Below are 15309 nucleotides of genomic sequence, written 5' to 3'. Positions count from 1 at the left end.
TTGTCTCTAGAATAATCGATTACCAGCCCATGATAATCGATTATTCATAATCGATTATCACGATTAGTCGTTGGAGTTTTTAGGCATGTTTTTGGTCATTGTGCATTCATTAAATGCATAATCGATTACCATAAGTGGATAATCGATTATCACGCGAGAAATAGCTAACAACAGATTTTTGGAGGTGTCCTTAAGCGAGATCTTTATATATTGGTTTAAGACTCTCATTCTAACACACACAAACATATTTGACTATTTTTATTTTTGTGATAAGTGTGCTCTAGGGTTTGTGTAACCCTTGTGTTATGGATTTGAGACTTAGTGTTGACATAGAGCAAGAACTTTCATTAGGACTGTGATTGAGTGTTGTTGTTATTGCTAAGTGAAGCTTGTCATCCTTTGTGAAGATTGAAAGAAAGTGTTCATCCTTCGTGAAGCATGCGAAGGAGGTATTCATCCCTTGTGGCCTTCAAGGGAAGTGAGTTTCATCTCTTGTGATAACAAGAAAGGTGTTTCTAAACCATTAAACTTGTCTTTCTGTGTGATTGTAATAATTTATTGGTTTGGTGCTAGTGGAACGTTAATCTCTGTTTGGGATTAGTAACTAGACGTAGGATCCTTGTGATTTGAATGAGTATAAAATTCTCTGTGCAATTTTCTCTCTTCCTTACTCTATATTTTTTGTTTAATTATTTTCTAAGGAGTATTTACATCTAAAGAAAATTATTAACGACACAAATTTGCGATAAAAAACAAATTTACCCCCTCTTAGTTTGTTGTTCACGCTAACCAATTCGTAGCACCGCTTTGACAATGATTACAATACAATTTGTAAAACCCCAGAAAATGGTATTTTAGAAGTGGTGGTAGTCTAAAAATAGTGAGACTTGATTATTTTAATAGTAAACGGTTTTATTATAAATAGTTTTGTTATAAACGAGTTTCATTATTTTAAAATGTACCATCTCTCTAGAAATCACTTTTCTAGAGTTCTCTACCTTATCTCTAAGAGTTCTTGATCTCAAGTCATATATTTGACAATCAGGAGGTGCCTAGACGATCACGACGTCAAGGTCTACAACCTTAACCGATCAATTCGTTGTTTAGAGCAAGTAAGTGAAAAACCATTTTCTTTGGTATTCTAGGGTTCTTGAACATGCATGACGTTTCTGTTTTGCATGGATCAAGACTCTCTCTTCTTTGTTTCTTGGTCCGTTTGTGGTTCAAATGTTGGTCTCCATTCATCAATCAGTGATTTGTAGGTATTCTAGAAGTTCCTTGTGCCACAAGAAATCTATGGAGCGTTTAGAGGTTTTGGAGCTGTTGAGTCGAGGTAAGGGAAGTTAGTTAATTGTTTCTAAAATGTATGTATGCTGTATAAATTGAAGGTGTGTGAGTACTAAACTGTTTGAATGTGAATATTGATTTGTGTTAGTAATTGTTGAGGTATGGTGGTGAAATTGATGAACTTTGTGATGATGAATAATTAGAATTTATGTTGAATCTGTGTGGAGGTCTTTTTATTGGTGTATGTGATGTTGATGAAGTGAAACTAGATGATTAAATTATTGGAAGAAAGTGTTAGTATTAGTTATAGGTTACTTTGGTCTAAAATGGAGGTTTAATGTAGTGAAATGGTGAGAAATGGTTGCTGAATTGATTTGGTGAAGTTGAGATTGTGTATGAGTTGGTTTGGATGTATTTAATCCTTGGTAATGTTAGAGAATTGAGTTAGGAGGGTGTGATGGTAATGAGGTAGAGTTCTACTTGTGTTAGAACACAATTTTGAGGAAGTGAACTAGTGAAAACTTGAGTTTGGGGTTCTATGGGCATAAGGTCGTTTTGGAGGGTTTTGGTAAGTTGTTTGGAACTTGTTAGAGTCCCTAAGTTGCTTAGAATTGTACTACAAATAGTAGAATTCAATTTGGGTCTCTAAGTTAAGTTTTTGTAAGTTTTTAGGTGAGATCTTGAGGTTACTTGTTTAGATTGATGTTAGAAAGGTTTAGAATTGTTTAGTCAAGTATAATTAGGTATATAAAACAATTTAGGAGTGTTAGAATGGTTTGAGAGGGTTGCTCTCTGTTTGATGATCCGCAAGGCGAATTGGGGCGCTATGCGAGGGGTTTAGGGTCTGATTCAATTAGGAGTTTATTCGCATAGTGAGTTTAATTGTTATGCGAATGTTTATGAGGAGTGGGTTTCTGTTTGAAGATTCGCACATCGAGTTGGGTCGGTGTGCGAGAAACTTCTAGATTCGCTCTGCGAATGTGTGCACTATGCGAATGGTCCAGGTTTAGTTGACTCTTTTCTTTTAGTCTTAAGTTGTTTTAAATGAATTATTGAGTGCAATATGAAGTATGGTTAAGTTTGTCTTACATTACATAATTGGTTATTGTCACGAGTTATGTTATAAAGTGAAAGTTGACGATTTCAAAGTATGGTTGATGGACATAATTCCATGATCCTCACAAAGAGGTTACATGGTGGTGCCCTATGTTGTGATCCAAAGTTAATTCTCTTGTTGAGATTCAAGTATGTTTAGAATGAATGCAGGAGCTCAGTCTTGAGGGTTATCCTGAAACTTCAATGGTCTTTCATTCTCAAGAAGAGAGGATTGATCCATGTCGTGAGGAGTAGTAGGAGGTCTTAGTCTTGGGGGCTTCTAGTATGCTCCAAGGCGTGGTACAGACTAACCTCGTGAGTGTGGTAGGGTGAAACCTATTGGCAATGGCTTTGCAAAGCAGTAGAAGCCACCACGAGTGCATGACCCGCCATAGCTCGACAATCATTCTAAGTCCGGACAATCCATTCATAATAAGTGTTCTACATAAATGGTTTGATGATTGTGTAGTGATATGTTGGTTGTATATAACATGTTTTAAATGAGTTTATATATATATATATATATATATATATATATATATATATATCGTTTCTCAATTGTAAACTAGCTTACCCTTGCATTTTTTGTGATTTGTCTTTGTTTGTGGTTTATCTATTGCGATGATCACCTTAATGGTGTGAGCTTAGGGATACAATCTTTCAGTTGACTCAGCGGGAGGTTAGGAGTGAAGCTTGCAGAATATGTTATACTCTTATTCTTCAGGTGAAGAATTTTATTCTTCAAAAGATTTGTAGTTCTGTTATATCATTATTAATGTAAGGTTCATTTTAGTAGTTTATATTACTAAATTGGGATGTTACACAATTCAATGTGACAGAATTTTTAGAGTTTTCTCTCTTCTTACAAGTGTAAGCTTATGATTCTATGAAGCTTGAGAGTTTTTTCTTTCTTTTGTATTTGCTTTTTTTCTCAAATGATTTCTTTCGTATTCGTGTGCTTATTTTCTTGATATTCTCTTCAAGGATCTTCAATTTATAGGCTTTAAGAGAAAATATCCATTAGATATCACTTGTTTTGTCTTATCGTAGGTAGCAGCCGTAGGTTGAAGTCAACTTGTTAGAGCAAACATGTTTTTTCAGTACTTTATCAAAAGTAGGTTGTACGAACTCTTCAGCGTGACTTTTAATGGTGAGAAATTTTGTGAATGTCTTCTTTATCTCTAATGTCCATTCCTAACTTGTATATGATAGAGCAGGTGGATACTTAGGCAACTACAAAGAGTAGAGTAGATATGCATGCAGGCAAATGTGTCTTTTTTCTAATAACTTTTGTTGTTTTGAAACATTGTGCATTTAATGCTCTTTAATGTGTGTTTAGAACAATTATAAGCTTTTCAAATTTTCTATTGTTCAAGCAATATTTGATCGTTTAAGCATTGCTGGAGACATACCAAACAATTCATAAAGGTTTCATCGTTGGATGAAAATGTTGTTTAGTACAAGGTATCGTTTGGCCTATATAAGAGGTTTCCTAACAACACTTTGTTTAGTGATCTCAGTTTGGTTCAAGAATGCGTTTATTGCAATGTTTATACCTTTTAGCGTGTTTACCAAAAACATCATTTTGCTCATTATTTTTTAAGATATAGTGAAAGCTCGTTTAACATTGTTTAACAAAGTATAACAAGATTGTGTTTACTAAAGCTTTTCTTTTAGACATTCAAATTTCATAAGGCTTTTTTAGAAAATGATTTTCTTTCAACGATGTTATTTTCCTTAAAGGTAACACTTTGTCATATGCTCATTTCGTTTATTGTTGTTTGTTAAACTTCAAAGTATATGAGGACGTTAGACGGTCTAGTTTTATAGACGATATTGTCTTAACACTATTCACCCCTCACATCTAATTAGACCTTACATCCCATCATTCAAATCTTTGTCACTATGCTCCTCGAGGATAGGGGACTACTATACTAGTAAGGTTACAACCAAAGATATAAATTTTCTTTGCAAAACTCTACATAATGATTATCGAGTACCTACTGTCGATATCACGCTTGGTAAGGAAAAAAAAGGCCAACCACCACTAGTTTAGTGAAATTCTTCATATGCTTGGAAGTATGAAAATACTAGGGGTTGATGTACTGTAGATAACCGGATTACCCTTCGGCCTTACCAACTTGATCTCGTCGTAGGATAGCTTAATACAAAGCATCACTGCCTGACCACAAGCCGACCTGTTCTACTACCTTTTAAACTATCAATACTAATTGTATATTACTCTATAACATAGTAGCATTTGAATCAAACATTTGACTCATGGTAAATGGGCTAGTGGGTCCCATATAGGTGAGGGCCCACAAACTTCATAATTACCTTATAAATTGTGCAATCATTAAGATAATATTTTACGTTTATTATTATAACATCAACTACTATCTGACGCACTCAATTACCCTGAGTGTTAGAGTATCTTCTACAGACACATCCCCTTTTAGTTTTGAAGTAACATGAATCTAGAACATTGGTGTTTGAAAAGTAGAAAGTCATTGATATAAAATTTGAAGAGTCTTCACATTATATACTCATAAATAAGAACAAACGTTATAATCTGTTTGAAAATTTAGTTTAATTTTTTCTTTTCCAATTTCTTATTTTAATTAATATATACATATTTACAGTTGAATAATAATTGAAGCTAATTTCTGGTACAATGCTCATTCACCTAGTATCATGTAAAACCACTAAGCCACTTAAAACTACTCAATCATAAATAAAAAAAATAAAGAAAAAAAGTTTTTGTACACACATACCAATGCATTTTTATTATTAATTGAATTGTTAAAAATCATAAATTTTGATGGACACACTATCATTTAATAATTTTCTCTTTTAATTTCACAGTTTTCAATAATAAATTTAAATAGATAATAGAGTGTGTTACTCAGACTTATTAAATATAACTTAATGTAAAATCAAACAAACTTTTAAATAATTTATCTGTTCAAACTTATATGAAAGTTACTAAAATTATTGAAATTACCAACTTCCGTTGAAGTTAAATTTTGAAGAAGTACCCGTTAGAGCTTTTAAAAATTAACGTATTTTTCTGATGCATTACGACAAGTGTGACATTTTTTCTTAGTGGAACCATAGTATTTTTCGAGACAACTCATAGGGTTTGAAACTTCTAGGGTCCGCCCATTCATGTGTGTTTGAAAGAGATAAAGTAGAACAAAGACACTCTCCAACGTTCCCATTTCTCTCTCTCTATTTTTGAAATTTTCCTTTCATTTCCTATCGGTTATAATAGTTCAATTTGCAGATCCTTCCTCGCGAAACCCTGTTCTCTGATTTGCTAATGCGATCCATTTCGATCTTCTCTATCTTGCTAAGGTGATTATTCCCTACGCCGCTCTGTTCATTTAGTCTCAATGTAATACTCATTTTTTTGTGTCTATTGCCTAAATGGTATTTAGATCCTTGAAAAGAGAATTAGAGTAATACTAATTTTGTTACTTAGAAGATTTTTGTAGAAACCGGACAATCTACTATTTAAAGGTGTGGATTTGTAGAGGTTTTTGTGTTTTCTTGCATTATTCGCCTCCTCTAATATAATTTTTTTGGTTGATTTTTGTTGTTGAAGGTGATGTTCTGACTTTTTTTTTTTATTTAGTTCTGTGCAGGAGGGGTTTGTTCCTGTGGCTCTTTGGAACGGATTATAATGATTTGGAGGACCAAGTTTGAAAAGAGTTGCAATCCATTGAGAATATGGACAGTGACCGGAGCGTGTCTGCTCCATCTCATGGGCAAGTTGACGGCACTCAGAGAGTTAAAGCATTACATGGGTAATTTTGATTCATCTGTCCATAATCTAACGCTATATTTGTGATACAATTGTTGTTTTGAGATTAGACAAAACAAAAATCAATAGGATTTGTCCAGATGGGAGTTTCGAGAAGAGGGTTTGAAAAAAGTTATAATTTTGAATAAGCTGTTTTAGTATTTCTTACAATCAGGAAAAAACTATATTTCCCCCTGAAATACATGTTAGATTGAGATGTTAAAACAATTGACGTGTCTGTATTATAAAAGGCAATTTTAGTCAGTGATGGGTTATTTTCTACCTTTCAAGTGTTGGCTCATTTATATAAATGTTGTCTTTACTATTCCCAAAGGGGATGTTTTATGGATAAGATTTTAATGTTGTATTTTTTTGAAACAAAAATGCTACATTATTAGCCAGGAGGATTGAAATACTTTCGAATTATAGTTTATCTTCGTGCCTTCACTTTACATTGTCTTTTTTATTTTAATTGATAGGTATAAACAGGGAGGGTTGTAGTTGGTAAACGTACTAGGATATTTCTTCTTTGAGACATTGATGATGAAGTTAACTGGGTGATGCTAACCATAAAGTATCTATTTGTAGGAGGACTACTGGCCCTACAAGGCGTTCTACAAAAGGGCAATGGACACTAGAGGAGGTAGTTTTTCTTAAGTTTAGCGATGTTGTTTATCCTAGAAAATATTTAATTTAGTTTATTCTTGTTAATGTTTTCCATTCTTCTCTTTTTACTTATAATTTTGGTTATCAAAGTAGTATCAATTATACACTAAATTAATAAATAAACATGTAACACATAAAGAGTCATGTTATTTTTTGTGCTCCAGGATGACATCTTACGGAAGGCAGTTGAGAAATTTAAGGGAAAGAATTGGAAAAAAATTGGTAATATATTGATATTATTCATTGTACATTCTAGTTTCCAGTGTGCTTAAGTTGTTTTGCATCTATTTCTTGATCCATGTACCAGAAGTGAGCTTTCTCCAAATAGACACTTGTTCAAATGATTTAAATGAGATGAAAACCTATGTATTGTTGGGGGAGAGATTTGCTTTATTTTCCTTGGTAGGTTTCTAATGTCAACTCCGTCGTACTCCTAAACCAAATTGTAATTTTAATCTGTCCTTGTTTACCATTTATTTAGCTTGTCTCTTATGAGGGTTTGTTCTTTTTGCTTGGGTACTTTCTTAAACAAATTTAGCACACATCCATGTGTTTTTGTATAATGTTTTATGTTTGCTTTTCTAATTACCAAATATGTGTATGAAGCGGAATGTTTCAAGGATAGGACTGATGTGCAATGCCTGCATAGGTGGCAAAAGGTTTTAAATCCTGAACTTGTTAAAGGTCCATGGTCTAAAGAGGTATTCTCTTCTTTGCATTTATTTTTTTGTGCTCATTTTTTCATATTAGAGTTATTCTTTCTCCCTTTCCTGCTTAACACTAAAAGGATAACATGGTATTGGAGCCTAGTCGAACATATTGTCTACTGTTCAATCGGAGATGCTTCCATTCCTTTGATCTGACCTTGGACTATCAGTTTTCTAGTTTGATATATACTAATAACATGCTTGTTTAATCCAATTTCAATCAGGAAGATGACATAATTATTGAATTGGTGAATAAAAATGGGGCTAAAAAGTGGTCATCTCTTGCACGACATTTACCTGGACGTATTGGTAAGCAATGTCGAGAAAGGTATGGTTATTGGATCGTATTGAATTTCTACTAATTATTTCCTGTATTCATTAAGTTTCTTTTTTTCTCAAGTAATTTGTTCTCTATAGATTATTGTGTCCTCACAACGTTGTTTATTGTATCCTGGAGTATTTCACTCAACCTTATTTGTTGTTACCTGTCATAATATCCATAGCTCAATCATGGATAATTTTCAACAGTAGCCTCTAATTCACAATAAAAAGATTTTCACTGTACAATACCAATATAGATACTACTACTAGAAGAGTAGTTAAATAGTGCACCATGATTTCCCTTATTGCCCTTTCGTATTGTGTCATGTCAAGGTTGCTATCTTCCCCATTGAGTTGCACTTGGCTGGTGTGCTTGGCATGTATGGGCACCACGACCAATTCTGGGCAAATGGTCTGCAGAATCTTTGATCACTTCACTAGTGTTGCTTCATCAATGTTGTTAAATAATCATCATTACCACACTGTAACACTAAACATGGTGTTTCTGGACTCCATTGTTCACTATCCATTATTTGCTATTATATGCCAATATCTTTAATCACCACAATGGTGTTTCATGACCCATTTTTTCTTTTAGAAAAGTTAACTTCATACTTAAAATATATTGACCCGTAACAGGTTGTTGATTTATCTAATAGTATTCTCTTCGTCTTGATAAGAGATTGTTTTTGTTATTTCACTCTTAAATCATTGAAAAGCATCCATATATAATTATTTTTTGGTAGTGAAAATAAATATATAATATAATGAATGTAATTATTTCCATAAATAAGATATATTTTAGTTAGATTAATATCTGGACTTGAATCCATTTTTTTGCGGATGATATAGTTTTGATCGAAGAGTCAACATGCATTATTAGACTTGGGCTTTGTTGACAGCCTTTGGAAATAAATTACTCCCTCAAGTAGTTGAGGATGGAAGAAGAACTCACATCATATTTTTCGAAGTTAAACATTTGGGAACAATAATACAAAATATGGGGAAATTACTAAGGGTGTCATTTAAGCGAGATGGTTGCAGAAAGGCATGGGAGGTTATTTATGATCACCTAGTACCTACTAAGCTCAAAGTTAAGTGTTATTTGTACTGTGTTACATGTCTGGCTATACTCAGGTTAAAATGGAGAAAGGTATTGGATGTTATTTATGATTTCCATGTACCTACCTAGTAAGCTCAAAGGCACTTTTTATATAATGTTGTATGTTTAGCTATACATTATGGTAATGAGAATGTTTAAATGGACATGTAACCATTTAAGAAAAGTGGATACGAAATTAGTTAAGATGGTGTGGACATATTAATACCCAAGTTCCTATATCATACTATACTTTAAAGAGGTTAGTGCTTTCGTCAACTTGAGCTATAGGGTAGGGATAATATGATGTTCATTTTTCATTTGGTCTTTAACGTAACTGAATGATCTGTGTAGTAAACCTTTTCTTTTTTGGGATGGGGTTTCGTTGTAATTGTTGATGCTCATTTTTATTAATATAATTTGTAAAACTTGCTAGGTGGGTTAATCATCTTGATCCTACTATAAAAAAGGAAGCATGGACTCAGGAAGAGGAGTTGGCTCTAATACATTATCATCAGATATTTGGGAACAAATGGGCCGAGTTGTCAAAGTACATTCCTGGAAGGTATATATGCATATTAAATTATTTTTCCATAAACTGTGAACATGCTGTCAAGCCACTTCCACATCGAGTTACTGTTCTATTTTATTGATGTTCCAAGGCACATTAGAGATTTGGATTCACAAAGTATTGCAGGCTCTGGTATGAGAAAGACAATAAAATTTTAATTGATGTTTTTTAGTTTGTTTTTATATATTTTTCTCTCCTAAAGGATTTCTGGAGTAACTGTTTGATATCTAAATTACAGTATGAGTAATGCCTGATTTTTTCATGTGCCATTTTATTTCATTCTCAATATTCTGTGTAAACAGGACAGACAATGCTATTAAAAATCACTGGAACAGTTCTGTCAAAAAGAAATTGGATTCTTATTTGACATCTGGTGTGCTTAATCAGTTTGAGCCTGTACCTCATGTTGGAAATTCAAATCAATCAACAAGGTTGCAGTGTAGTGGAGATGATAACTGTTCCAAAGGGATTAAAAGAGAAGAGATTTCGGAGTCCAGCCAAGGTTCAGCTAATGCTGTTTGCTTTCCGTCTGCTAGAGGAATGAGCAGTACTGAATTACAAACTGGAGAGGCGACTTGTAGGCCAAATGAAGAATGTAATCTTCGAAAGGATCATAGTCCAAGTCAAGCATCTTATTCAGAGCCATATTATGTATCAATTGATGATGTTAGTATATGCATTCCTGAAATTTCTCACCAAGAGGCATGCACTTCTCAGTTCATTGAGCAACAATCACATGAACTGGGAAATTCCATAACTGGGGATCGTCATTTCAATTTACATTCCTTACCCAATGTTTCATCAATGGTCGTGGGGCAGGATTCCTCACAGTTGCATAGAGATTGTGTAGCTTCTAGTGAAATCTGTGACATGGTAAATGTTCCATTTCGGCCTTCAAAGGCGTTGGGTGCTTCAACTTCCATGGTGCCTGCATCTTTGGGTTCTCTTAAACCAGAGCATGTGTTGATATCTGATGATGAATGTTGCAGAGTTCTGTTTTCAGATTCAATAAATGATGGGTCTTTTCCCCCTGTAGATTATATTAAAGGTGAAGAAACAGTTAAATTTTCTGGATGTACTTCATTTCGTTGCCAATCTTGTAATATCCAGATATCTGAAACTGGTGGATCCTCAACTCCTCATCTAACTTGTCCTCGGTGTTCTAATAATTATCAAGGAACTTCATCCTCCCTGTCTAATCCTCCAGTACTTTCTGCACGTGATGATAGGGAGGGGCCAACTGCCAATGACAATCATTTATATGGGGAAGACGGTCAGCAGTTGGTCTCCACAGCACCTGCTAACCTCACTCATGTCAATTACATATCCAGTTCTCCCTGTGTGGATGGTATGGGTACTGTAGTAATGGAAGAACCACGTGAGGAAAACACAAATGTGCATACAGAAAAGGAGGACTCAGGATCTCTATGTTATGAACCTCCCCGTTTTCCAAGTTTGGATATTCCTTTCTTCAGCTGTGATCTTGTACAATCTGGGAGTGATATGCAGCAAGAGTTTAGTCCCTTGGGAATCCGCCAATTTATGATGTCTTCTATGAATTGTCTTACTCCTTTTAAGTTGTGGGACTCACCCTCTCATGGTGATAGTCCTGATGCATTGTTAAAAAGTGCTGCTAAAACTTTTACAGGTACACCATCCATATTAAAGAAACGGCACCGAGATTTGTTGTCACCACTCTCAGATAAAAGAGTTGAAAAGAAACTTGGGACTGACATGACTACCTTCACCAACAACATTTGCAGTTTGGATGTCATGTTCGATGACAATGAGACTCAGGAAACGGATATCCCTTCATTGCAAAAACAGAACAGTAGTGCATGTGTTGATGATGATAATAAAGAAAATTGCGGACAAGCTTATAAGCCAACTAAGTATGGAATTATCGATGAAAAGAACTCCTATAAAGATACTGTAGACAATTCTCAGCCTAATGTGAATCAACAGCGGCTAATGGTTGATGCCTCAGCTGCTGCCATTGTAAGTACTAAGTACTAATTATGTGAAATTTTTAAATACTTACTCTTTTCTTTGATGAACTTTTCACTTTATTCTATTTATCAGGAACAAGAACCTTCTGGAGTTTTGGTCGAACATGATGTGAATGACTTGACGCTGTCTCCTGATCAAGTTGGTTTAAAATCAAACAGAGGTCTTGTTACAAGTACTAAAACACCCAAAAGCATGAACAGAACCTTGGAAGAAGTTCCCAATCAGAACGGCCATTTGAAATTATCTTCTAAAAATCCATGCTCAAGGATTAATTCTAATTCTCCTTGTGTTCGTGCAAAGGAGCATGAAAACCTTTCTGTTGCTGTTACTCGTGTACAAGCTCCAGCGGACAATTCAGGGGAACAAACCAGAAAGGATGGTGGTTTTGAAACATGTAGCATGTAAGATTCCCTGTACTTGTTATCATTTAATTATTCCTGTCTTTCTATTTTTCCATGTTTTTTATGTATATAGTTGATTGTTTTTTATATTGAAACCGTAGGTACAACTGCTAATTGCTTAAGCTGTTTTCCTAGTAATTGTTTCTATGTGCCACACCTTAAAACTTTTTTTTTTTGTTTTGTTTTTCTGCATACTGGATTCTTTTCACCTTGGTCCTAATTCTCTCATTGCAACTGACTGTCTTGTTGTTTGATGGTAGATTTGGTGGAACACCTTTTAGGAAAGGCCTTGAATCACCTTCCGCATGGAAATCTCCTTGGTTTTTCAACGCTTTTCTATCTAGCCCCAGACTTGATAACGAACTTACAGTTGAGGTACTGCATTTTTTTTTATTTGTTTTTTTTGGTCTGTAGGTTAGATTTTAGTTTTTCACCGTATGTTATAACCAATAAACATGTTTACAGGATTTTGGGTATTTAATGAGCCCAGGTGATAGAAGCTATGATGCAATAGGGTTGTTAAAACAGATCAGTGAACATACTGCTGCTACATATGCCAATGCTCAAGAGGTTTTGGTAAATGAAACTCCCAAGGCATTACAGAAAGATGCATCTGGAAACGACAAGGATAACTGCCATGGTTCTCCCAATCAGCCTGGGAACCATTCTCAATTGGCTTCAAATGCATTGGTAAAGCTAAAAATATAATGATTCCTTTTATGCATTATAATTATAGTTGGATCTTTCAATATGACATTATGGCATTACAAAAACCTGTTTGAATGAGTAAGACAGTACTATTTGTAAAAGATGGAAGTGAATTTGTTTGATGCTCTGTGTTCTGTCAATGCGAGAGAATGCCAAATCCGAGTGTTCTAATGCATTTTCTACCAAACTATTTGGAGTCTAGATAAATCTTAACGCTTATTGTTTTTCTATTCTCATTTTTCCGTGCAATTTGGAAACAGAAACAAAGTGAATATACGTATGACATTTTGGTTTTTAAAGTAAAACAGAATGACTCTAACATTCTCCTATGGATTGTTAATGTTGTATGGAATTTGTTGTTTGCAGATAGAGCGACGTACACTTGACTTTAGCGAATGTGGAACACCAAGCAAGGGTGATGACAACAAATCCTCAGCTATAAGTTCCAAAAGCCCTTCTTCGTATCTGTTGAAAGGTTGTAGATGATTGTCAAATATGGATAAAACCTGTATTTGCATATATATATATATATGTGTGTGTTACAAATATATGTATAGTATTCCATTTCTATGAATAGTTTTTCTGTAAGCAATGAAGCACCTCGGCGATCAAAGCTGATTGAAATAAATATCTTCCTTTCATTCAGTAGTGTGGTGCTTCTTAGTAAGCGAATATTTTGATCGAGTAAAACTTTCAAAGTTGTCAGGAATTTAGTGAAGTCAGTTCAAATTTGTTTTTGCAGGGCTAACTCTTAACATGGATAATATATTTATAATGATAGAAGTATATATATATATATATATATATATATATATATATATATATATGTATGTATGTGATAACTAAACATAAATATGGTAAATAGAATGTTAACAAAAAAAATTAGTTAATATAAAATTTTAACATCATTTTTAATTTGGTGTATACAAATTATATATCAGGTTATAATTAATTCTTAGTCTTTTTAAAGATTTAGTGATAATCAATTCTTAGTCTTCTTTTGTCTTAGTTCATATGGGGATTCAATCATGTTAAGTTTATCATAGGTTTTTAGTATTTTATTATCTAGATTTTTAGTATTTTATTACCTTTATTGATAATTATTCCAATGTACTTTATTGTTTTTAATAAAAAATCGTTTTGAGTTGTTTTTTATTTGAATTTTGTGAAGTGATAATAGTCGTTAATATATTTTTCATTGTTTTAAACATTATTTCATATGCTTGTATACTTCAACAAAATGGGGTGACTAAGCACAAGAATATACATCTTATTAAAAAAACTCGCACTCTTTTAGTTCATGGTGAAGTTCCTCAACATTTTTTGATTGATACTATTCTTGTTGGTATGTTATCTTATTAATAGTATGTTATTTTCGGTTTTAAATATGAAAATTCGTTATTTTATTTTAGTTCCTAATGAATCACTTTATCCTTTACTCCTTAAGGTTTTTGGTCTATATGTGTTGATCATAATTTTAGTTGTGGCCTCCATAAGTTATTTTCTAAATTACAAAAATGTGTTTTTTAGGATTTATACAAAATAAATATAAGTGTTTTTCTCATTCTCTTAGCGATTCTTTTATTTATGTAATGTCACGTTCAATGAGTTTTCTTTTTATTTTAAGGGTTCTTTTTATTTTGATATCTCTCATTTGTTATTTGAGATTCTCCAACTATATTTTCTATATAGAAAAGGATTAACACTATACCTAATTTTTTTACTAAATTGAATACACACAATCTCTAATAATCTTTTACAAGACATCTACACATATAAGTTTTCCTAAGCAAAAATGATTAATGATTATTGGCCATTCTATATGGCCATTATGTATGAACTTACAGGACTCTTTACAATAATATTTGTGAAGCTTCTCGGTGCAAAATATAGAGATTGACATTTTCTTTGCAAAACTTTCACTTTATTAAATTCTTTTCTCTAAGAACGAATGTTCATATATAATATTATTTTTACTAATAAGAGTTTTTATAATCTCTTTACAAACTAAATTGGTTATTAAATTTTAAAGTTAATGCATATACATTAAACAACAAGTAAAATATTAATATATTTATTTAAAATGTTTGTATTTAATATTGTTCTCTGATATAATTTGTTAGCTAGGGTTGGAGCTTAGCCTCTAGCATATATAAGAGTATTCAAGTTTATATTTTCATCCTATAATTACACACGTGTCAACAATCCCATAATTACACACGTGTCAACAATCCCATAATTCCCCACTTGAAGTATATTTTTAAACAAGTTGCCATTAGCCTTGAAATAGATCAAATCTTATATATTCGTATATAAACTTATCAACTTATTAATAAACTGGAAATACAGAAATTAAAATATTAATAACTATGTTAAAGGAGGTACTATTTTCTTCAGAAAATCTAAAATTTAGGTCTCATTCCAACCATTGTTTATGCGCATCTTGTTTCCAATAGGAGGGACATCGAAATTCTGAAAAATTATTCAGATTCATATAATAAATGGAGTTAATCTTTTCACCTTTAGCAACTTGCTACGATTTCATGGCCTTGGTACTTATTATGTCCTTCGTTGGCCTTATCATGGGCATCAGTCGCTATTCTTATTCCCATTTTTTTACTTTTTTAATTCCGTATGCT

The 15309-nt window shown here is 33.1% G+C and overlaps 1 protein-coding gene across 3 annotated transcripts; it reads left to right on the top strand.

Moving 5' to 3' along the window:
• The first annotated feature begins 5474 nt into the window (after positions 1-5474).
• On the top strand, positions 5475-13315 carry LOC108338334 (transcription factor MYB3R-1). 3 transcript variants are annotated; one of them, XM_017575137.2, is made up of 13 exons: positions 5475-5572; positions 5669-5739; positions 6020-6191; positions 6776-6830; positions 7018-7075; positions 7460-7554; positions 7785-7888; positions 9417-9545; positions 9854-11549; positions 11634-11962; positions 12223-12337; positions 12428-12652; positions 13037-13315. In XM_017575137.2, exons 3-13 carry the CDS (start codon positions 6115-6117, stop codon positions 13154-13156), a joined length of 3003 nt encoding a protein of 1000 aa, XP_017430626.1. In that variant the 5' UTR covers positions 5475-5572; positions 5669-5739; positions 6020-6114; the 3' UTR covers positions 13157-13315. The 3 variants fall into 3 exon arrangements, with proteins under 3 accessions (XP_017430626.1, XP_017430625.1, XP_052736281.1); XM_052880321.1 differs by having other exon boundaries at positions 5492-5595; XM_017575136.2 differs by having other exon boundaries at positions 5486-5739.
• The last annotated feature ends 1994 nt before the right edge of the window (positions 13316-15309 follow it).

This window comes from Vigna angularis, chromosome 7, assembly GCF_016808095.1.
Source record: "Vigna angularis cultivar LongXiaoDou No.4 chromosome 7, ASM1680809v1, whole genome shotgun sequence".
Taxonomy (NCBI): domain Eukaryota; kingdom Viridiplantae; phylum Streptophyta; class Magnoliopsida; order Fabales; family Fabaceae; genus Vigna; species Vigna angularis.
This window is presented reverse-complemented; position numbering and strand designations above follow the sequence as displayed.

What these genes read in the sequence shown, in the direction of transcription:
- LOC108338334 (XM_017575137.2), top strand. Translation starts at nt 6,115, where the DNA reads ATGGACAGTGACCGGAGCGTGTCTGCTCCATCTCATGGGCAAGTTGAC. An exon ending in AGAGTTAAAGCATTACATGG is followed by an intron (nt 6,192 to 6,775) that starts GTAATTTTGATT and finishes ATCTATTTGTAG; the next exon opens with GAGGACTACTGGCCCTACAA. An exon ending in GGCAATGGACACTAGAGGAG is followed by an intron (nt 6,831 to 7,017) that starts GTAGTTTTTCTT and finishes TTTGTGCTCCAG; the next exon opens with GATGACATCTTACGGAAGGC.